The 24,937-nt window shown below is 40.9% G+C and overlaps 1 protein-coding gene across 3 annotated transcripts in view; it reads right to left on the bottom strand.

The window, feature by feature from the left end:
- Positions 1 to 24,937, bottom strand: part of AP1G2 (adaptor related protein complex 1 subunit gamma 2) — a 123,690-nt gene that overhangs the window by 5,395 nt on the left and 93,358 nt on the right. For all 3 annotated transcript variants that reach the window (XM_053702318.1, XM_053702319.1, XM_053702320.1), the window contains exons 18-20: positions 14,528 to 14,632; positions 7,727 to 7,856; positions 7,521 to 7,659 (exon numbers count right to left, since the gene is read on the bottom strand). In XM_053702318.1, coding sequence (XP_053558293.1) covers positions 7,521 to 7,659; positions 7,727 to 7,856; positions 14,528 to 14,632 — 374 coding nt within the window. The remainder of the gene's footprint in view (positions 1 to 7,520; positions 7,660 to 7,726; positions 7,857 to 14,527; positions 14,633 to 24,937) is intronic.

Raw genomic sequence — 24,937 nt, 5'->3', positions numbered from 1 at the left:
TGTTTTCCAAGCTTGCTTGTCTCATTACTAGTCTGGTAAACATGTATGACACAGAGGAAACGCCTTGTTCAATATGTTTGGAAGCCATTGTGGAACCCCCTCTTAGAATGTGTACCAAATGTACTGAAATGTCTATAAACTATAAAGACCATATTATGGCGCTTAAAGGGACAGTAAAGTCAAAACTGAACTTTCAGATAGGGCATGCAATTTTAAACAACTTTCCAATTTACTTTTATCATCAAATTTGCTTTGTTCCCTTGGTGGTATTTTTGAAAAGCTAAACCTAGCTAGGCTCAAACTGATTTCTAACCTGTTGAAAACCGCCTCCTAGCTCAGAGCATTTTGAAAGTTTTTAACAGTCAGACTGTGCTAGTTCACGTGTCATATAGATAACATTGTGCTCACGCCCGTGAAGTTATTTAGGAGTCTTCACTGATTGACTACAATGCATGTCTGTCAAAGGCACTTAGATAAGGAGGCTGTCTGCAAAGGCTTAGATACAAGGTAATCACAGAGGTAAAAAGTACATTAATATAACTGTGTTGGTTATGTAAAAACGGGGAATGGGTAATAAAGGGATTATCTATCTTTTTAAATAAGAAAAATTTTGGTGTAGACTGTCCCTTTAAAGATTAATCTCCAGGGGATTCTCTGACTGAAAAAAGGGAGATTATGCCATCTAGCTCTCCCAATGTGTCAGAACCTATAATTCCCGCTCAAGTGACGCCAAGTACATCTAGCGCGTCTAATTCTTTTACCTTACAGGACATGGCGGCAGTTATGAATGCTACCCTCTCAGTGGTATTGTCCAAACTGCCAGGGTTGCAAGGAAAGCGAGACAGCTCTGGGGCTAGAATTAATACAGAGCTTTCTGACGCTTTAATACCTGTGTCCGATATACCCTCACAATGCTCAGAAGCTGAGGCAGGAGAGCTTCTATCTGTGGGTGACATTTCAGATTCAGGGAAGGCGTTGCTTGAGTCTGATTCTGAAATGACAGCGTTTAAATTCAAGCTTGAACACCTCCGCTTATTGCTTAGAGAGGTTTTAGAGACTCTGGATGACTATAACCCCATTGTGGTTCCAGAGAAATTGTGTAAAATGGACAAATACTTTGCAGTGCCTGTTTACACTGATGTTTTTCCAGTCCCTAAGAGGTTTTCGGAAATTATTTCTAAGGAATGGGATAGACCAGGTGTGCCGTTCTCTCCCCCTCCTGCTTTCAAAAAGATGTTTCCCATAGATGCCGCAATACGGGACTCGTGGCAGACGGTCCCTAAGGTGGAGGGAGCAGTCTCTACCCTAGCTAAGCGTACAACTATCCCCGTTGAGGACAGTTGTGCTTTCCTAGATCCTATGGATAAAAAATTGGAGGGTCTCCTTAAGAAAATTTTTATACATCAAGGTTTTATTCTCCAGCCTCTGCAGCGGCTTTTTGGTTCGAGTCTCTTGAGGAGGCTCTGCAGGTGGGGACCCCGTTAGACGATATTCTAGACAGGATTAAAGCTCTTAAGTTAGCTAATTCCTTTATTTCTGACGCTGTTTTTCATTTAACCAAGCTTAACGGCTAAGAATTCAGGTTTTGCCATTTTGGCGCGTAGGGCGCTATGGCTTAAGTCCTGGTCAGCAGATGTTACTTCAAAGTCTAAGCTTCATAACATCCCCTTCAAGGGACAGACCCTATTCGGGCCTGGTCTGAAGGAGATCATTTCTGATATTACTGGAGGTAAAGGTCACGCCCTTCCTCAGGATAGGTCCAATAAGTTAAGGATCAAACAGAATAATTTTCGTTCCTTTCGAAACTTCAAGAGTGGCGCAGCTTCAGTTTCCTCTAATACAAAACAAGAGAGAAATTTCGCCCAGTCCAAACCAGTCTGGAGACCTAACCAGGCTTGGAACAAGGGAAAGCAGGCCAAGAAACCTGCAGCTGCCTCTAAGACAGCATGAAGGAGTAGCCCCCGATCCGGGACCGGATCTAGTCGGGGGTAGACTTTCTCTCTTCGCCCAGACTTGGGCAAGAGACGTCCAGGATCCCTGGGCACTAGAGATTGTTTCCCACGGTTATCTTCTGGAATTCAAAGGTTTCTATAAAAAGTGTATATAGGAGCGCCTACAGGCTAAGGTATATCACAGGGCTAAAAATAGGTCAAAGAATGATAGAATAGAAAAACAATCCTGACCAAATACTCCGTATAAAATCGTTTTAATCAATAGGGTAATACACAATTATCTAATGTATACCGATGATATTTCAAATATGGACAAATACAATAAAATACAATAAAATTACAATTGCAATGAAATTATAATAGAGCACACTAGTAAAATACTCGATACAATATAGATATGAAATCTAAAAATATCTGAGCTTGTGGGCTACAGATTAGGATACACTATTTCCACAGAAGAATAGAAATGATCCTTAGAGGACCATAATGGTTAAAAATATAAAAAATCTTATTGGCAAATCTTGGGCATTATTAAATGCAACTAAATCCACAGATAGTCTAGTTAAGGTTGGTACAATATTAAAAATAATATCTATTATTAAACCATAAAAAGGGTTAATATCTATTGGTGAACCAGTGAATAAAACACTCAAAATTGTGTCCAATGTATCAAAAAAAACCCAAAATCAAACAAAAATCAAACAAAAAATCACAATATGCAAAAAGTCAGTGCTTAATCAAATCATGTGAATCCTAACAAAAGATAAATCCTAACAAAATATACTCTACGTGTCCTGTCCTAAATTCGAACAATACCGGTATGTTCTAGTGTCACTTATCCGCTTCCCTAGCGGTAATTCAAAACACCGAAAAATAAAAAACAAATCACTGACTTAAAATCTCTAGTGCCTAGTGCGATAAAATTGCCCCTTAAGGGATCCTAAAATTATCCTAAATGTTATTGTGGTGGTAAACATTACAAAAAAGTGAAATACAAAGGGGTAAAAAACAAAACTTAACAAACAAATATACGTATTAGATAGATACTAAAATGGAATGAATAAAAGTCAAATTGAAGTCCAAAGTCTTTTGATGTCCCTCGATAGGGTCCGAAATGGCCAATAATCCTGGGAATGTAGTAATCCAAGCAAATACTGTGTAAAATAATCCTGAAAAAGAAAACAAAGTGCACTAAACAAAAAAGCCTATGGGGTTTCAGATTATCGGTAAATAAACTTACCCCATTAGGTTATATCCTGGAAATATGGTAAGCCTCACAAATCGTGTGTCGATATTCGTCTACGCGTTTCGGTCCTCTGAAGAACCTTTTTCAAGACATAGTGAGGCTAAGTGTACACTAACCTTATATAGTGTGGTTAGGAGTTGTTCCTTTGAAATATTGGCGCCAAAAAAGGTCGGATGGAGCCGGATTTCCTGCCAGATCTTCATGGCTATTTTCCGCTAAACCGGATGTCATAACATCCGCACTTCCGGTTATCGTAAGACCGGAAGTCTCTATTATGCGTACTTCCGGGTAAACTATTTCCGGTGCTTACGGAGCCATTTTGGAAGCGGGCTTCTATATATAGTTTAGTGGCAAACTAGTTCACAAATTGTCAAGTAAAGTCTTTCAAAATGTATTCCATTTGGAACTAGTGGATAATCTCTCAAAAGTTACTTAAAGATTATTATCGGCAACTTAAGTAATTTCGTTGGATAATGCCCCCTATATCGGACTGGGGGATTTTTAATGATTTTAGGCTTCCATATTCCAGGATTTACAATAGTCATATGTTACACAATATACAACATATATACATAATGAGGGTATTAAAAACCATGTGTTTTATTATTAATTATACCATATTTAACTGAATTATCATTGTTTCTGTTTTGAAACTGTATTTAAGAGCTCTGATACAAATGGAGTAAAGAATTTCTCTTTAAGAGGAGTAGTGGGTGTTTTATTGAGGTACTATATATAGGGGTGGTTTTTAAAAAAAATTCTTAAGTGTGTGGTGTGTACTATTGCTGATGATATTAGGGGATAATCTATTTCATTATTAATTGCAATATTATTCTGATTGTTTTTAGACTTAGAATTTTCAAAATAGATGTATTATTTAAAAGTTGGCATTAAGTCCCTTGGGATAGATGCAATCTAAATGAAAGATCCATTTGGCCTCTGTTTTCAGCATTCTTGCTGCCCTGTGATATACCTTAGCCTGTAGGCGCTCCTATATACACTTTTTATAGTAACTATCCACCAGATCTGATAGGGGATCTTCCTTGTAGTGAAGCAGGTATATTAGTCATTTTAGGCGCTGGAAACTTAATCTCTGTTGGAATTCAAAGGTTTGTCTCCAAAGGGGAGATTTCATCTCTCACAACTATCTGTAAACCAGATAAAGAGAGAGGCATTCTTATGTTGCGTTCAAGACCTACTGGTTATGGGAGTGATCCACCCAGTTCCAAGAGAGGAACAGGGGCTGGGTTTCTATTCAAACCTGTTTATAGTTCCCAAAAAAGAGGGAACTTTCAGACCTATCTTGGATCTCAAGATCCTAAACAAATTTCTCAGGGTCCCATCCTTCAAGATGGAGACAATCCGGACCATCCTCCCTATGATCCAGGAGGGTCAATATATGACTACCGTGGACTTAAAGGATGCTTATCTCCACATTCCGATTCACAGAGATCATCATCAGTTCCTCAGGTTCGCCTTCCTAGACAGGCATTACCAGTTTGTGACTCTTCCCTTCGGGTTAGCCACGGCACCAAGAATCTTTACGAAGGTTCTAGGGTCCCTTCTGGCGGTTCTAAGGCTGCGGGGCATAGCGGTAGCCCCTTACCTAGATGACATTCTGATTCAGGCGTCGACTTTTCAAATCGCAAAGTCCCATACGGATATTGTTCTGGCCTTTCTGAGGTCTCACGGGTGGAAAGTGAACATAGAAAAGAGTTCTCTCTCTCCTCTCACAAGAGTTTCCTTCTTAGGAACTCTGATAGATTCAGTAGAAATGAAAATTTTTCTGACAGAAGTCAGGATATCAAAGCTTCTAACTTCCTGCTGTGCTTTTCATTCCACTTCTCGGCCGTCAGTGGCTCAGTGTATGGAAATGATCGGCCTAATGGTAGCGGCAATGGACATAGTTCCGTTTGCCCGCCTACATCTCAGACCACTGCAACTTTGCATGCTCAACCAGTGGAACGGGGACTACACAGATTTATCTCCTCTGTTAAATATGGATCAAGAGACCAGAGATTCTCTTCTCTGGTGGTTATCTCGGGTCCATCTGTCTAGGGGAATGGGTTTCCGCAGGCCAGAGTGGACTATAGTGACGACAGATGCCAGCCTTCTGGGCTGGGGCGTAGTCTGGAACTCCCTGAAGGCTCAGGGTTCGTGGACTCAGGAGGAAGCCCTCCTTCCGATAAACATTCTGGAACTAAGAGCGATATTCAATGCTCTTCAGGTTTGGCCTCAACTAGCTGCGGCCAAGTTCATCAGATTTTAGTCGGACAATATCACGACTGTAGCCTATATCATCCATCAGGGGGGAACAAGGAGTCCCCTGGCAATGATGGAGGTTTCCAAGATAATTCTATGGGCAGAGGTTCACTCTCGCCATCTCTCAGCTATCCATATCCCAGGAGTAGAGAACTGGGAGGCGGATTTTCTAAGTCGGCAGACTTTTCATCCGGGGGAGTGGGAGCTCCATCCGGAGGTATTTGCCCAACTGATTCAACTATGGGGCAAACCAGAACTGGATCTGATGGCGTCTCGTCAGAACGCCAAGCTTCCTTGTTACGGGTCCAGGTCAAGGGTTCCCCAGGCAGCGCTGATAGATGCTCTAGCAGTGCCCTGGTCCTTCAGCCTGGTCTATGTGTTTCCACCGTTTCCTCTCCTCCCTCATCTGATTGCCAAGATCAAGCAGGAGAGAGCTTCGGTGATTTTGATAGCGCCTGCGTGGCCACGCAGGACTTGGTATGCGGATCTGGTGGACATGTCATCATTTCCACCATGGACTCTACCGCTGAGGCAGGACCTTCTACTCCAAGGTCCATTCAAAACATCCAAATCTAATTTCTCTGCGTCTGACTACTTGGAGATTTAACGCTTGATTTTATCAAAACGTGGTTTCTCCAAGTCGGTCATTGATACCTTGATTCAGGCTCGAAAGCCTGTCACTAGGAAAATCTATCATAAGATATGGTGTAAATATCTTCATTGGTGTGAATGCAAGGGTTACTCGTGGAGTAAGGTCAGGATTCCTAGGATACTATCTTTTCTCCAAGAAGTATTGGAAAAGGGATTATCGGCTAGTTCCTTAAGGGGACAGATTTCTGCTCTGTCTATTCTTTTGCACAAGCGCCTGGCGGATGTTCCAGACGTTCAGGCTTTTTGTCAGGCTTTGGTTAGAATCAGGCCTGTGTTTAAACCTGTTGCTCCGCCATGGAGTTTAAATTTAGTTCTTAAAGTTCTTCAAGTTCCGTTTGAACCCTTGCATTCCATAGATATCAAGCTTTTATCTTGGAAAGTTCTGATTTTAGTAGCTATCTCTTCGGCTCGAATAGTTTCAGAGTTATCTGCCTTGCAGTGTGATTCTCCTTATCTGATCTTCCATGCAGATAAGGTAGTTTTGCGTACCAAACCTGGGTTTCTTCCTAAGGTAGTATCTAATAGGAATATCAATCAGGAAATTGTTGTTCCGTCACTGTGTCCTAATCATTCTTCAAAGAAGGAACGTATGTTACACAATCTTGATGTGGTTCGTGCTTTAAAGTTTTATTTGCAAGAAGCATAATCCGTTTAGCTTATGAGACTGCTGGCCAGCAGCCTCCTGAAAGAATTACAGCTCATTCTACTAGAGCGGTAGCTTCCACATGGGCTTTTAAACATGAGGCCTCTGTTGAACAGATTTGTAAGGCGGCAACTTGGTCTTCGTTTCATACTTTTTCTAAATTCTACAAATTTGATACTTTTGCTTCCTCTGAGGCTATTTTTGGGAGAAAGGTCTTACAGGCAGTGGTGCCTTCTGTTTAAGTACCTGCCTTGTCCCTCCCTTCATCCGTGTCCTAAAGCTTTGGTATTGGTATCCCACAAGTAATGGATGAACCCGTGGACTGGATACACCTTACAAGAGAAAACAAAATTTATGCTTACCTGATAAATTTCTTTCTCTTGTGGTGTATCCAGTCCACGGCCCGCCCTGTCACTTTAAGGCAGGTGTTTTTATTTTTTAAACTACAGTCACCACTGCACCCTATAGTTTCTCCTTTTTCTTACTCGTCTTCGGTCGAATGACTGGAGGTGGCAGTTAGGGGAGGAGCTATATAGACAGCTCTGCTGTGGGTGTCCTCTTGCAACTTCCTGTTGGGAAGGAGAATATCCCACAAGTAATGGATGAACCCGTGGACTGGATACACCACAAGAGAAAGAAATTTATCAGGTAAGCATAAATTTTGTTATTTCAGATTTCATCTGTTCATGATTTCTGGAAACATCCAGTGTTCTAGTGTGAGTCAGACAGACAATATTTGAATAAATATTATGATCCTTGTGCATACCAGGTACGGTAGTATCATCTAGCAGGTCCAGCAGACTACCTTCGTTGGATACACTGTGCGTCACTGTAGGGAGTCCAGAAGTCACTTGTGGCATTGGCACATTGTTACTCTCTTCCAACAACCCCAAGAGGTCAGTCACCTGAGGGATTAGATTGTCAGCTCAGCAGCGAAGGATCCTGATCCTTATCACTCACATTGTCACTCACCTGATCTTGTGGCAGAACACAGGTGGGTTGCTTTGGGCTCACATCTTTATTCTCCTGCTCTTCAGTGGCCTTTTTAATGTCTCCTGTCAAGGCTTTTTCTTCTACGGGCATCTTCTCTAGGATTGCTGACCTGCCAATGGGAATTGCACAAAGAGTGGGACCAGAGTCAATTATTATATCTAAGTAAAAAGCCAACTAAAGCATTCAAGAAAGGCTTTTATGCCAAGAGTGTGTGAACGTTTCTCATTGCCCATAACAACACAGCCACATTGTTGAATACTCTGTTGTCTTACACAGTGGAGAGTTTGCTAGTTTTAAATGCTCTCACACTAGGGAAAACAGAATTTATGTTTACCTGATAAATTACTTTCTCCAACGGTGTGTCCGGTCCACGGCGTCATCCTTACTTGTGGGATATTCTCTTCCCCAACAGGAAATGGCAAAGAGCCCAGCAAAGCTGGTCACATGATCCCTCCTAGGCTCCGCCTACCCCAGTCATTCAACCGACGTTAAGGAGGAATATTTGCATAGGAGAAACCATATGGTACCGTGGTGACTGTAGTTAAAGAAAATAAATTATCAGACCTGATTAAAAAAACCAGGGCGGGCCGTGGACCGGACACACCGTTGGAGAAAGTAATTTATCAGGTAAACATAAATTCTGTTTTCTCCAACATAGGTGTGTCCGGTCCACGGCGTCATCCTTACTTGTGGGAACCAATACCAAAGCTTTAGGACACGGATGAAGGGAGGGAGCAAATCAGGTCACCTAAATGGAAGGCACCACGGCTTGCAAAACCTTTCTCCCAAAAATAGCCTCAGAAGAAGCAAAAGTATCAAACTTGTAAAATTTGGTAAAAGTGTGCAGTGAAGACCAAGTCGCTGCCCTACATATCTGATCAACAGAAGCCTCGTTCTTGAAGGCCCATGTGGAAGCCACAGCCCTAGTGGAATGAGCCGTGATTCTTTCGGGAGGCTGCCGTCTGGCAGTCTCGTAAGCCAATCTGATGATGCTTTTAATCCAAAAAGAGAGAGAGGTAGAAGTTGCTTTTTGACCTCTCCTTTTACCAGAATAAACAACAAACAAGGAAGATGTTTGTCTAAAATCCTTTGTAGCATCTAAATAGAATTTTAGAGCGCGAACAACATCCAAATTGTGCAACAAACGTTCCTTCTTTGAAACTGGTTTCGGACACAGAGAAGGTACGATAATCTCCTGGTTAATGTTTTTGTTAGAAACAACTTTTGGAAGAAAACCAGGTTTAGTACGTAAAACCACCTTATCTGCATGGAACACCAGATAAGGAGGAGAACACTGCAGAGCAGATAATTCTGAAACTCTTCTAGCAGAAGAGATTGCAACTAAAAACAAAACTTTCCAAGATAATAACTTAATATCAACGGAATGCAAGGGTTCAAACGGAACCCCCTGAAGAACTGAAAGAACTAAATTGAGACTCCAAGGAGGAGTCAAAGGTTTGTAAACAGGCTTAATTCTAACCAGAGCCTGAACAAAGGCTTGAACATCTGGCACAGCGGCCAGCTTTTTGTGAAGTAACACAGACAAGGCAGAAATCTGTCCCTTCAGGGAACTTGCAGATAATCCTTTTTCCAATCCTTCTTGAAGGAAGGATAGAATCCTAGGAATCTTAACCTTGTCCCAAGGGAATCCTTTAGATTCACACCAACAGATATATTTTTTCCAAATTTTGTGGTAAATCTTTCTAGTTACAGGCTTTCTGGCCTGAACAAGAGTATCGATAACAGAATCTGAGAATCCTCGCTTCGATAAGATCAAGCGTTCAATCTCCAAGCAGTCAGCTGGAGTGAAACCAGATTCGGATGTTCGAACGGACCCTGAACAAGAAGGTCTCGTCTCAAAGGTAGCTTCCAAGGAGGAGCCGATGACATATTCACCAGATCTGCGTACCAAGTCCTGCGTGGCCACGCAGGAGCTATCAAGATCACCGACGCCCTCTCCTGATTGATCCTGGCTACCAGCCTGGGGATGAGAGGAAACGGCGGGAACACATAAGCTAGTTTGAAGGTCCAAGGTGCTACTAGTGCATCCACTAGAGCCGCCTTGGGATCCCTGGATCTGGACCCGTAGCAAGGAACTTTGAAGTTCTGACGAGAGGCCATCAGATCCATGTCTGGAATGCCCCACCGCTGAGTGACTTGGGCAAAGATTTCCGGATGGAGTTCCCACTCCCCCGGATGCAATGTCTGACGACTCAGAAAATCCGCTTCCCAATTTTCCACTCCTGGGATGTGGATAGCAGACAGGTGGCAGGAGTGAGACTCCGCCCATAGAATGATTTTGGTCACTTCTTCCATCGCCAGGGAACTCCTTGTTCCCCCCTGATGGTTGATGTACGCAACAGTTGTCATGTTGTCTGATTGAAAACCGTATGAACTTGGCCCTCGCTAGCTGAGGCCAAGCCTTGAGAGCATTGAATATCGCTCTCAGTTCCAGAATATTTATCGGTAGAAGAGATTCTTCCCGAGACCAAAGACCCTGAGCTTTCAGGGATCCCCAGACCGCGCCCCAGCCCATCAGACTGGCGTCGGTCGTGACAATGACCCACTCTGGTCTGCGGAATGTCATCCCTCGTGACAGGTTGTCCAGGGACAGCCACCAACGGAGTGAGTCTCTGGTCCTCTGATTTACTTGTATCTTCGGAGACAAGTCTGTATAGTCCCCATTCCACTGACTGAGCATGCACAGTTGTAATGGTCTTAGATGAATGCGTGCAAAAGGAACTATGTCCATTGCCGCTACCATCAACCCGATCACTTCCATGCACTGAGCTATGGAAGGAAGAGGAACGGAATGGAGTATCCGACAAGAGTCTAGAAGTTTTGTTTTTCTGGCCTCTGTCAGAAAAATCCTCATTTCTAAGGAGTCTATTATTGTTCCCAAGAAGGGAACCCTTGTTGACGGAGATAGAGAACTCTTTTCCACGTTCACTTTCCATCCGTGAGATCTGAGAAAGGCCAGGACAATGTCCGTGTGAGCCTTTGCTTGAGGAAGGGACGACGCTTGAATCAGAATGTCGTCCAAGTAAGGTACTACAGCAATGCCCCTTGGTCTTAGCACAGCTAGAAGGGACCCTAGTACCTTTGTGAAAATCCTTGGAGCAGTGGCTAATCCGAAAGGAAGCGCCACGAACTGGTAATGTTTGTCCAGGAATGCGAACCTCAGGAACCGATGATGTTCCTTGTGGATAGGAATATGTAGATACGCATCCTTTAAATCCACCGTGGTCATGAATTGACCTTCCTGGATGGAAGGAAGAATAGTTCGAATGGTTTCCATCTTGAACGATGGAACCTTGAGAAACTTGTTTAAGATCTTGAGATCTAAGATTGGTCTGAACGTTCCCTCTTTTTTGGGAACTATAAACAGATTGGAGTAGAACCCCATCCCTTGTTCTCTTAATGGAACGGGATGAATCACTCCCATTTTTAACAGGTCTTCTACACAATGTAAGAATGCCTGTCTTTTTATGTGGTCTGAAGACAACTGAGACCTGTGGAACCTCCCCCTTGGGGGAAGTCCCTTGAATTCCAGAAGATAACCTTGGGAGACTATTTCTAGCGCCCAAGGATCCAGAACATCTCTTGCCCAAGCCTGAGCGAAGAGAGAGAGTCTGCCCCCCACCAGATCCGGTCCCGGATCGGGGGCCAACATTTCATGCTGTCTTGGTAGCAGTGGCAGGTTTCTTGGCCTGCTTTCCCTTGTGCCAGCCTTGCATTGGTCTCCAAGCTGGCTTGGCTTGAGAAGTATTACCCTCTTGCTTAGAGGACGTAGCACTTTGGGCTGGTCCGTTTCTACGAAAGGGACGAAAATTAGGTTTATTTTTTGCCTTGAAAGGCCGATCCTGAGGAAGGGCGTGGCCCTTACCCCCAGTGATATCCGAGATAATCTCTTTCAAGTCAGGGCCAAACAGCGTTTTCCCCTTGAAAGGAATGTTAAGTAGCTTGTTCTTGGAAGACGCATCAGCCGACCAAGATTTCAACCAAAGCGCTCTGCGCGCCACAATAGCAAACCCAGAATTCTTAGCCGCTAACCTAGCCAATTGCAAAGTGGCGTCTAGGGTGAAAGAATTAGCCAATTTGAGAGCATTGATTCTGTCCATAATCTCCTCATAAGGAGGAGAATCACTGTCGACCGCCTTTATCAGCTCATCGAACCAGAAACATGCGGCTGTAGCGACAGGGACAATGCATGAAATTGGTTGTAGAAGGTAACCCTGCTGAACAAACATCTTTTTAAGCAAACCTTCTAATTTTTTATCCATAGGATCTTTGAAAGCACAACTATCCTCTATGGGTATAGTGGTGCGTTTGTTTAAAGTGGAAACCGCTCCCTCGACCTTGGGGACTGTCTGCCATAAGTCCTTTCTGGGGTCGACCATAGGAAACAATTTTTTAAATATGGGGGGAGGGACGAAAGGAATACCGGGCCTTTCCCATTCTTTATTAACAATGTCCGCCACCCGCTTGGGTATAGGAAAAGCTTCTGGGAGCCCCGGCACCTCTAGGAACTTGTCCATTTTACATAGTTTCTCTGGGATGACCAACTTGTCACAATCATCCAGAGTGGATAATACCTCCTTAAGCAGAATGCGGAGATGTTCCAACTTAAATTTAAATGAATAGGAATTCTGGCTTCCCCACATTCAGAACACAGTCTATCTGGTAGTTCAGACATGTTAAACAGGCATAAACTTGATAACAAGTACAAAAAACGTTTTAAAATAAAACCGTTACTGTCACTTTAAATTTTAAACTGAACACACTTTATTACTGCAAATGCGAAAAAACATGAAGGAATTGTTCAAAATTTACCAAATTTTCACCACAGTGTCTTAAAGCCTTAAAAGTATTGCACACCAAATTTGGAAGCTTTAACCCTTAAAATAACGGAACCGGAGCCGTTTTGAACTTTAACCCCTTTACAGTCCCTGGTATCTGCTTTGCTGAGACCCAACCAAGCCCCAAGGGGAATACGATACCAAATGACGCCTTCAGAAAGTCTTTTCTAAGTATCAGAGCTCCTCTCACATGCGACTGCATGCCATGCCTCTCAAAAACAAGTGCGCAACACCGGCGCGAAAATGAGGCTCTGCCTATGCTTTGGGAAAGCCCCTAAAGAATAAGGTGTCTAAAACAGTGCCTGCCGATATTATTATATCAAAATACCCAGATAAAATGATTCCTCAAGGCTAAATATGTGTTAATAATCAATCGATTTAGCCCAAAAAAAGTCTACAGTCTTAATAAGCCCTTTTTGAAGCCCTTATTTACAATCGTAATAAACATGGCTTACCGGATCCCAGAGGGAAAATGACAGCTTCCAGCATTACATCGTCTTGTTAGAATGTGTCATACCTCAAGCAGCAAGAGACTGCTCACTGTTCCCCCAACTGAAGTTAATTGCTCTCAACAGTCCTGTGTGGAACAGCCATGGATTTTAGTGACGGTTGCTAAAATCATTTTCCTCATACAAACAGAAATCTTCATCTCTTTTCTGTTTCTGAGTAAATAGTACATACCAGCACTATTTCAAAATAACAAACTCTTGATTGAATAATAAAAACTACAGTTAAACACTAAAAAACTCTAAGCCATCTCCGTGGAGATGTTGCCTGTACAACGGCAAAGAGAATGACTGGGGTAGGCGGAGCCTAGGAGGGATCATGTGACCAGCTTTGCTGGGCTCTTTGCCATTTCCTGTTGGGGAAGAGAATATCCCACAAGTAAGGATGACGCCGTGGACCGGACACACCTATGTTGGAGAAATGGTCTGTTATTCAGGGATCTACTATCAAAAATCTCTGGGGGGAAAAAACTAACTGGAAATCTACAATTTTTTATCATAAATGGATCTCCTTAAAGTAGTAGTTCAGTTTTACATTTCCACATCAAGATACATTTGAGTAGGATTTCTTCACCATACTTATTAAATGACCACTGTACTGTAAAATGAGTCTCCTCTTAAAGTATTTCCAAAGACTTATTATGTCCAGCGCTACCAAATTTTGTAGGAGCTGGAGTCTCAGAAAGTGTAAAAAGACTGTACACAATTTGATAATGGAAGAAAACTGGAAAGATTTATTGATTTGATTCATTAATATATAAAAGAAATGATTGCATTTTTGGTAATTTTGACAAGTAACTTTATTTTAACATGTCACTTGCTTTACCTACTACCAGGGGTTAGGTATATAGTAACTGGTGCTTAGCTAGCCCAGGGTGTTTATGGTAATATTAAACATTTAAACAACTGCATAATGATGGTGTTTCCAAGACACTATTAAGGGCTAGTTAAGCCCAAATCATCATCTTATAGGTGTGGGTTCTCCTGTATCGTTCATTCCATAAGAAGTCTGTACTTCTGCTTTTCCAACCCTGTACAGGTAATAAACACCCTGATATGGGGTGTTCTGTTAGACTGGGCAGGCTCTTACATCAGCTGATTTATAAAATAAAGCCAGGTTGTTCTTCACGTTCTCACTTCAGGGCTGTTGCTATTGTATGTTGGGAAATGAGTAGTTTATATGCTAATACACTGCAGAGCCAGCATTCATTTGACCCTGAGCACTAAGTGATGATATGCGGCAGAGCTATCTCACACTGGCGATCTGTATATTGTTTCACTGGAGAGGTTACACAGTTGTCCTTTGTATAGTGCCATAGCAGGGACTTTTAACCATAGGGTCTGTATGTAATTACAATGTGCATCTACCTACCCTTATACAAAAACTCCCTGCTACCCCCTTCCAATACTGGTACCTCATGTGGTCGTATTTCTTAAACAGGGCATTATACTCCACTGCTCTCTGCTGTAGCTCCACATCTTGGCAGCTGCCATATATAGAGACCACACGTCGTATACGGCTAGAAGAGAAATGCACATTGTTACATAAACATACCATGACAAGAGAAATATATAACCATGACATCTTACCAAACTACTTTTTATTTCATTTCATTTAGCGATCTGTTCAAGGCAATATAGATGCACCAAACAGAGCTTGACCCCTTTTTCCTGGGCTGAGGCAGGCAAATAAAAAGCAGGCCTGTCATCTTAAAAAAATGCTTCTTAATTTGCATTTGGTTATATCATAAAAACTGACACTCTTACTTGAAGATTGCTTTAGATAAACTGTTTTGTTGCCTTATCAACTGTTCTTTTGAGATAAATATTACATTAAGGACATGACAGGATACAGCATCTTGGGGCTGTAATGCAACAGTAATGAACATCCCACGTTAAAAAAATAAAGATTTTAATATTTTTTTTTTTTAACTCCAAATTGAACTATAACAGGCACCTCTGACAGTAATCACGAGTTTTGCGTTAGAAGCTGTGCGGTGCTAACGAGCAGATTATGCTCACTTACAGACAACGCTGGTATTACGGGTTTTAACCCGGCGTTAGCCATAAAAAAGTGAGCGTAGAGCAAAATTTAGCTCCACATCTCACCTCAATACCAGCGCTGCTTACGTTAGTGGTGAGCTGGTAAAACGTGCTCGTGCACGATTTCCCCATAGGAATCAATGGGGGAGAGCCGGGTGAAAAAAAAATAACACCTGCAAAAAAGCAGCATAAAGCTCCTAACGCAGCCCCATTGATTCCTATGGGGAAATAAAATTTATGTCTACGCCTAACACCCTAACATGAACCCCGAGTCTAAACACCCCTAATCTTACACTTATTAACCCCTAATCTGCCGCCCCGACATCGCTGACACCTATATTATAATTATTAACCCCTAATCTGCCGCCCCCGACATCGCTGACACCTACATTATAATTATTAACCCCTAATCTGCCGCTCCTGGACACCGCCGCCGCCTTCATTATACTTATGAACCCCTAATCTGCCGCCCCCAACATTGCCGACACCTACATTTTATTTATTAACCCCTAATCTGCCACCCCCTATGTCGCTGTAACCTACCTACATTTATTAACCCCTAATCTGCTGCCCCAAATGTTGCCGCCACTATAATAAAGTTATTAACCCCTAAACCTAACCCTAACACCCCCTAACTTAAATATAATTACAATAAATCTAAATAAAATTACAATTAACTAAATAATTCCTATTTAAAACTAAATACTTACCTATAAAATAAACTCTAAGATAGCTACAATATAACTAATAGTTACATTGTATCTAGCTTAGGGTTTATTTTTATTTTACAAGCAACTTTGTATTTATTTTAACTAGCTAGAATAGTTATTAAATAGTTATTAACTATTTAATAACTACCTAGTTAAAATAAATACAAAAGTACCTGTAAAATAAAACCTAACCTAAGTTACAATTACACCTAACACTACACTACAATTAAATTAATTACCTAAATTAAATACAATTAATTACAATTAAATAAAATTATCTAAAGTACGAAACCGCCCCCACTAAATTACAGAAAATAATAAACAAATTACAAGATTTTTAAACTAATTACACCTACTCTAATCCCCTAACAAAATAAAAACAGCCCCCCCAAAATAAAAAAGCCCTACCCTACACTAAATTACAAATAGCCCTTAAAAGGGCCTTTTAAGGGGCATTGACCCAAAGTAATCAGCTCTTTTACCTGTAAAAAAAAAGTACAAATACCCCCCCAACATTAAAACCCACCTGTACCTGCAAGGCTCGTAATACCAGCGGGTGTTAAAAAGCAGCGTTAGGACTTCTTAACGCTGCTTTTTAACCCTAACGCACAACTCATAATCTAGGCCTCTGTGTTTACACACACTATGATTGGTATATGTGATCTGTGCACAGTGCATTAACCTACCAATCAGAGCCTATGAGGCCTACTTATCAAGCCGTCAACTGTGCTGCATTCACCGGCACCAATATGCTTGCCTGACATCGCCTAACTTCGCTGCCGCGGAACTGAATACACATTTAACAAAAAAGCTGTCAAAAAGCCGCGCACCAAGTAGGGGGCGATGAGCAGCGGACTGTTGTTAACTAACAGTCATCGATCTCGCTGCTCTTTGGCTTTTTCCCAGCTTTATTTGTATATTTTCACTAAGCACCCACAGTATACTAAACTGTTTAACCCCTATCCCGCCGCTCCTGGACCCCGCCGCAACTAAATAAAGTTATTAACCCCTATCCCACCGCTCCCGGACCCTGCCACCACTCTAATAAAGTTATTAACCCTTATTCCCCGCCACCTACATTATGTTCATACCCCCTAATCTGCCACCCCCTATACCGCTGCCACCTACATTATGTTATTAACCCCTAATCTGCTGCCCCCTACACCGCCGCCACTCTAATAAAGTTATTAACCCCTATCCCGCCGCTCCCAGACCCCACTGCAACTAAATAAATATATTAACCCCTAAACCCCACATCGCCATAAACTAAATTAACCTATTAACCCCTAAACCTAACAACCCGCTAACTTTATATTAAATATTAACTCATCTATCTTATAATACATTTAAACTTACCTTTAGATTTAAATTAAACTATATTAAACTACTAATTAACCTATTCTAACTATTATAATAAAACTACATTAAACTATATTAAACTACTAATTAACCTATTCTAACTATTATAAAAAAAATTACAATAAACTATATTAAATTAATAATTAACCTAACCTAACTTTTATACTAAAATTACATAAAACTACAAATTAAAATAACTATATGCTATATTTAAACACCTAACCCTAATCAAATAATTTAAATCTATACTAAAAAATTACAAAGTTACCAAAAACTAACTAAGTTACAAAAAATAAAAAATAAATTATCAAAGCTTTAAACTAATTACACCTAATCTAAGGGCCCTATGAAAATAAAAAAGCCCCCCCAAAATAAAAAAAAACCCCTAACCTACAATAAACTACAAATAGCCCTTTAAAGGGCCTTTTGCAGGGGCATTGCCCCAAAGAAATCAGCTCTTTTACCTGTAAAATACAAACAACCCCCCCAACAGTAAAACCCACCACCCACACAACCAACCCCCCAAATAAAAAAGCTACTAAAAAAACCTAAGCTCCCCATTGCCCTGAAAAGGGCATTTGGATGGGCATTGCCCTTAAAAGGGCATTTAGCCCTTTTGCTGCCCATAACCGTAATCTAAACATAAAACCCACCCAATAAACCGTTAAAAAATCCTAACACTAACCCCTGAAGATCGACTTACAGTTTTGAAGATCAGACATCCATCCTCCAAGAAGCTGGGAGAAGTCTTCATTCAAGCGGCAAGAAGCCCTCCAAGAAGCCGGCCGAAGTCTTCATCCAAGCCTGCAGAAGTCTTCACCCAGACGGCATCTTCTATCTTCATCCATCCGGCGAGGAGCGGGTCCATCTTCAAGACATCCGACGTGGAGCATCCTCTTCTTCCAACGGACTAACGACGAATGAAGGTTCCTTTAAATGACGTCATCCAAGATGGCGTCCCTTAGATTCCGATTGGCTGATAGAATTCTATCAGCCCATCAGAATTAAGGTTGAAAAAATCCTATTGGCTGTTGGAATCAGCCAATAGGATTGAGCTTTCATCCTATTGGCTGATCCAATCAGCCAATAGGATTGAGCTCGCATTCTATTCAGGGCAATGGGGAGCTTAGGTTTTTTTAGTTAGCTTTTTATTTGGGGGGTTGGTTGAGTGGGTGGTGGGTTTTACTGTTGGGGGGGTTGTTTGTATTTTTTTTACAGGTAAAAAAGCTGATTTCTTTGGGGCAATGCCCCTCAAAAAGCCCTTTTAAGGGCTATTTGTAGTTTATTGTAGGTTAGGGTTTTTTTTTTTATTTTGGGGGGCTTTTTTTATTTTCATAGGGCCCTTAGATTAGGTGTAATTAGTTTAAATCTTTTATAATTTATTTTTTATTTTTTGTAACTTAGTGTTTATTTTTTTGTGTAACTTAGTGTTTGTTATTTTTGGTAACTTAGTTGTAAGTTTTTTGTAACTTAGTAATTTTTGTAGTGTAGATTTAAATTATTTAAATAGGGTTAGTTGTTTAAATATATAATATAGTTAATTTAATTTGTGGTTTTATTGTAATTTTAGTATAATAGTTAGGGTAGATTAATTATTATTTTAATATAGTTTAAGGTAATTTTATTATAATAGTTAGGGTAGATTAATAGTTTAAGATAGTTTAATTTAATTTTAAAGGTAAGTTTAAATTAATAATAAGAAAGGGATGAGTTAATATTTAATATTAAGTTAGCGGGTTGTTAGGTTTAGGGGTTAATAGGTTAATTTAGTTTATGGTGATGTGGGGGGGCTGGCGGTTTAGGGGTTAATAACTTTAATTAGTTGCAGTGGTCTCCAGGAGCGGCGGGATAGGGGTTAATAACTTTATGTAGGTGGCGGTGTAAGGGGTGGCAGATTAGGGGTTAATAAGTATACTGTAGGTGGCAGCGGTGTTGGGATGGCAGAATAGGGGTTAATAAGTATAATGTGGTGTCGGGACGGCAGAATAGGGGTTAATAAGTATAATGTAGGTGGCGGCGGTGTCGGGACGGCAGAATAGGGGTTAATAACATTATGTAGGTGGCGGCGGTGTAGGGGGTGGCAGATTAGGGGTGTTTAGACTCGGGGTACATGTTAGGGTGTTAGGTGTAAACATAACTTTTATTCTCCCATAGGAATCAATGGGATATCGGGCAGCAGTGAACATGGCTCTCGCTGCTTTCAGACTCCCATTGATTCCTATGGCATCCGCCGCCTCCAGGGCAGCGGATTGAAAAGCAGGTACGCTGGGCCGTAATAGTGGCGAGCAAACCTGGTAGATATTTGTTAACTAGCAAAAGTAGTCAGATAGTGCCGAATTTGCATTCGGAACAACTGTAGTGACGTAAGCATCGATCTGTGTCGGACTAAGACCGGCGGATCGTATGTTACGCCACAAAGTTCTACTTTTGCCGGTCTGTAGCCTTTGATAAATAAGGCGAATCAAGCTCTCCACAATTACGCTGCGGAATTCCAGCGTATTTGCGGTTGACGGATTGATAAATAGGCCCCTATGAAAGAGCAGATATTGCCACCGGTTTCTGCATGTGTGTATATATAGAATTAAAAAGAAGGATAGCATAGAGGCAGTACATATGCTTAGGAAAGAGTACAGTCATAAAATATCACGTATCCCTTACTAGTAGTATTATGATCCATCAGAGAAAAACTCTCTGCATAGGTTATTTGCGTGATTTTTGGATTGATCTAATTCAACAAGATTACCCTATTCAAACCACTTTTTACGTTTTCATGCATTTTCAGTTCATGCTAAAAAATATGATAATTTCCTGGTTTCAATTAAGGTAAAATATAGCTCAAAACACATTTGGAAAAACTAGTAAACAAAATGTGATCATTGGGACATCTAGTTATTATTGTAATTAAAGGACCATTAAATACAGTAGAATTGCACAAGCAACAAAATACATAATAAAAATGCAATGCAATATTGCTTAAACTGAATTTAAAATGATTAGTAGATTTGTTTCTGACAAATTTCAAATGTCCTTCTTTTCCCTCCCCTGTTTAAGGTGAAAAGGCATTAGCCAATCACAGACTTATATATGTATAAACTAAATTCTTACACACATGCTTAGTAGGAGCTGGTGTCTCAGAAAACGTGCATATAAAAAGACTGAGCACAGGGGGCGTATCCTAGCAGCGGCTCTGAGCAGTCGCACACTTCTAGAGCTCGGGGTGAAAGTATAATAATCTGCCAATTATTGATATCAACTTACAGCTCCTATCAATAATACGATCAATATTGTATTTCCTCACTTCACCTACTAAAGATTTAATCAAAACTGCTGTATTAATGAGCCCAGAGATGGAGTTGGACAGCAGAGGCCTGTAGCGGCAGTAATCTCACAGACACCGCTCCCCCCCCCCCCCCGGGGATTTTCCTTAACCGGAAATACCGGCAATAAATATTTAATAATACGATCAATATTGTATTTCCTCACTTCACCTACTAAAGATTTAATCAAAACTGCTGTATTAATGAGCCCAGAGATGGAGTTGGACAGCAGAGGCCTGTAGCGGCAGTAATCTCACAGACACTGCTCCCCAGCCCCCCCCCCCCCCCGGATCCCCGGGGGATTTTCCTTAACCGGAAATACCGGCAATAAATATTTAATATTATTTATCATTGCTGAACTGCACAACGAAAAGGTTCTAAGAGAAGAGGAGAAAGTAAAACTTACACACACCTTGCTACTACATAGCAAACATGGCTGCAGAGAGAGGAGACCGCTTTTTAGTACGTATAGACCACTACATGGAAAGGCTAGAAAACCACCTATTAAATTTGCTGTAAAAAGCCCCATGGGATTCCCTGAAGGACTTGCACATAACGTATCGAATACCTACTATTATGAAGAGAGCTTCAGACACAATCTCTCAGCAGTGTGGGGCACCGGCCATGAGCGCTCCTGTATCACCCCAGCGCCAGAAGAGACTCTCACATCAAGAGATAACCCCATTCTATCTGCAACCACCCCATTGTGTGGCGACATCCCAGCAGACTAAAAACATACCCTCAGCTCAGGGGACATTATACACTCATTTTTTCTTTGCATAAATGTTTTGTAGATGATCTATTTATATAGCCCATAAAGTTTTTTTTAAACAAAAATGTATAGTTTTTCTTATTTTCAAATAACATTGCTCTGATTTTCAGACTCCTAACCAAGCCCCAAAGTTTTATGAGAATACCGTGAGCTACCTACTTTAGCTTGCTCCTGTTTGTGTTAAGGGTCTTTTCATATGCAAAAGAAGGGGGAGGGGGGAGTGTCTTATTTCCCACTTGCAGTGGGCTTTCCAGCTACCTTTTCAACAGAGCTAATCTGAGAGTGTCTAAGTAAGTTTTTAAACAGTTTTATACTGGATTTTATATCAGTATCTGTGTATCTTATTCTTTATAGTAGTGTCTATTACATGCAGTTATATGAAAATTAGTGTATACTGTCCCTTTAAGGGCCAGGCCTACAAGGCCCGTGCCTAGGGCGGCAAATTTTGGGGGCGGCACTTGCCGCTGCACTGACTGTGTGGATTTTAAAAAAAAATTCTGGGCGGCTTACCACCGACGTTACTTGACGTTTTCCACCAGCCGCACATGTACACATGATCTGCTGGGTTAGGCAAAGTCTTCACACACTCACAGCTATTAGTAGCAGACTGGCAGTGAAAACGGGCTGGGCTGGAGTGGAGTCACTTAGAGCTCAGGTCGGTACCTTTGCTAATTTTGTTATTGCAAGGGAGTAAAATTCCAGTTTCAATATCATCTAGCCACATCACTCACGTACTTGCTGTTAAGATGTTCATATGATCATCATATATTGTTATTTGTATCACTGTTATCACACCACAGTGCAGGGACGAACATCCTCAATACATGCCAGCATGTTTGCTTTACATAACTTTCTGTGTACTGAGCAAACACTGCTTCCCACCAGAATAGATTTTACATCCATTGTTCTGATCATGACACACACACACACATATATAGCACGTGTTCCAGCACTCCAACTTTGGTAGTTAGTTCAGGACCTGGGTGCAATCCTCTATAGTAATGTAGATAAGAACTCAGAAATGGAGGGCACTCTCAGGATTTGTGTGAATTGCATATCAGCAAATAGAAATTTGTTTATTATTCATAGTAACAACATAGTTAGGTCGTAGGTCGACGTTTCGGCTTACATAGAAGCCTTCATCAAGACAAGCAAAAAACTGTTGAAGAAAAGAAAAAACATCCAATATTTGCCAGTACAACATTAAAAATAACACATACCCCCATCACCAAAATGCATAGCATGAAAATAAATAAAATCAAGGCAACCCAACAAATCAAACAAGGAAATTCAGCAAAACTGAAACAGTTTAACCCCAGTGTAACCCCAGATCATCGAGGATATGGCCTGGCGTGATAAAACCTAGTAACTCAGTAAGAAAAACGCCAACACGTTTAGGTATGCAAAGCTTAGTATTTGTAAAGGCTCCACCTTGTGTACACCTTAAATACTGTGCACGGCTGGTTTAAGATTACCAATCTCAATGGACTCAACCCCCGCGGTCTGCACCAAGTAGGGCATTTTGCTGCTAAATGCCGCAATTAAGTTACATATCACCACTTACACCCCTTCACAATAGCCAATTACAGACCACTGTATCTAAGATGGCCCTTACGGCCCACACCCGGGTTAGTCACTGCCAGCGCTCAAGCATGGGTTACTAAATTACTTATAGAGACCAATATATCCAGGTCATAATCAAAATGTACCCAATATCCATGTGGTACACATTAACATCAATACCCTCGAGTGCTAATTGAAAATATACAAGCCACACAGATCTAAACTAATATCCTGTGAACCACAATGGATAGAGTTAAGAGAACATCCCTAATGATAAGCAGCCCAATTAAAGAGCCTGATAATCAAATACACTGTTAGTGAACTGAGATCACTAACCCATACCCGATGTAAAAATATGTAGTCTAACATCAACCTACAACCATTATTAGCCCGGATGCCCATAAGTACCCAATCTTTATGCTTACAGAAACTTCAAATAGTAAGCCTATACACTGAGACAGCTCTAAGAGTATCTGGTATGGAGCAATGTAGCGAAAAAATGAAACTTAAATACTCAGCTAACTCTGCAATGTGACCGCAGCAATATTAATTATATGACCCAAAATTGTATCCATACGCTAATGTAAGCAGAGAGCATACTAGCCCTACGTACTGCAGCCAAACAATGAGGATTGAATTACAACCGATATAACATCATGCCCTTAGTTTCCAACACCCTAACCTGACATTGGCACACCCAGGCGTGTTCAATACACCGGGGAACAAAGAAAATTAAATCCTCTGCTACCTCTGAAATATGTCCGCAGCAACATTAACTGTATGACCAAATTTTTTTTTACCCATAAGATAAAGTGAGCAGAAAGCTTACTAGCTCTACAAAATGCAGCCATTGAAGTGAGGGTAAACATACAACAGGTATAACTTCATGCCCAAAGTTTACTACACACTTACCTCACATTGGGATACAGAGCCGTGTTCAACACACCGGGGAAAACAGATGCACGTGTCCAAAGCCGGAAGCCATATATACCCACACCTCCTGTCTCTGATAGGTCAGTTACAGAGGTGTGTCAGACCGTCATCTTCTCTCAGCTGATGTAAATCGCTACTTGCGATGCGCATCGGAGTGCTTCCCATTAACCACAGATAATTTTATTACAAGACCAGAGACTCCTATTTTTGCATTCTCTTTCTTTACTACTCAATGCAGCTTTTAAAAGTAACAGAATGACATAAACAAACATATTAAAACAGCATAGAAAACAGATAACCACAATAAGTAGCTAGAGATAGAGCTAACTTATAACTCCAAGAAAAAAGTGACCAATCAGAGAAGGAATAGTGACCATAAACTGTCCAATAAGCAGCCAGACTTCCTCTTTCTTTTTGCTGCTCAGTCAAGATAAGTATTATAAATTTTATCTCTAATAAAGTTTAAAGTTTTATTCAGTTTGTTATTTCTTTTCAATATATATTATATTTTTTCGTTTATTTAATCCTAGCACTCATAGTTTGTATAAGTTTGCCCCAATTTACTGTTTTGTTTATGCTTGTATTTAGGAAATGTTTTAAATTTGCCTCCGTTTTTGGGCTTTTGCTATTTTTAACTGTTTGCCTTCGTCTTACATCCCCTCCGGTTTTGCCTTTTCCCTAATAAAACTCCCCATTACCTCCGGTTTTTCCGTTTTCCTGCTGAAGTGTTTTTCAGTCAGTCACTCTCCTCCATCTTCTCACTCTCACTAAATGTTCCGGTCGCCATTTTGTGGGCCGGACTTCCCTTCCCGCCCCCTCAGTCTGACGTGTCTTGCCTTCTCAGTCAGTCTGAGTTAGTCTCACCTCACGACCGGCAACATTTGTTGCCATTTTCCCTCAGAGACTAAATCAAGTTATTTTGCAAACCATTTCTTTGCTTGCATTGCCATCTTGTGGTAATACTTTTATTAACAAGTTATTTATTTAATTGTTAAGCGGTTTTAATATATGTTAAAACACTTTAAGTATTATTACATATAAATGAATGGTATTTTCATATATTGTTCAAAGTATTACCTAATATATTTAAATTTGTGTTTTTAATTTATTAAGGAACTTTATAAAAGT

This window comes from Bombina bombina, chromosome 2 (genome assembly GCF_027579735.1).
Source record: "Bombina bombina isolate aBomBom1 chromosome 2, aBomBom1.pri, whole genome shotgun sequence".
Classification (NCBI taxonomy): domain Eukaryota; kingdom Metazoa; phylum Chordata; class Amphibia; order Anura; family Bombinatoridae; genus Bombina; species Bombina bombina.
This window is presented reverse-complemented; position numbering and strand designations above follow the sequence as displayed.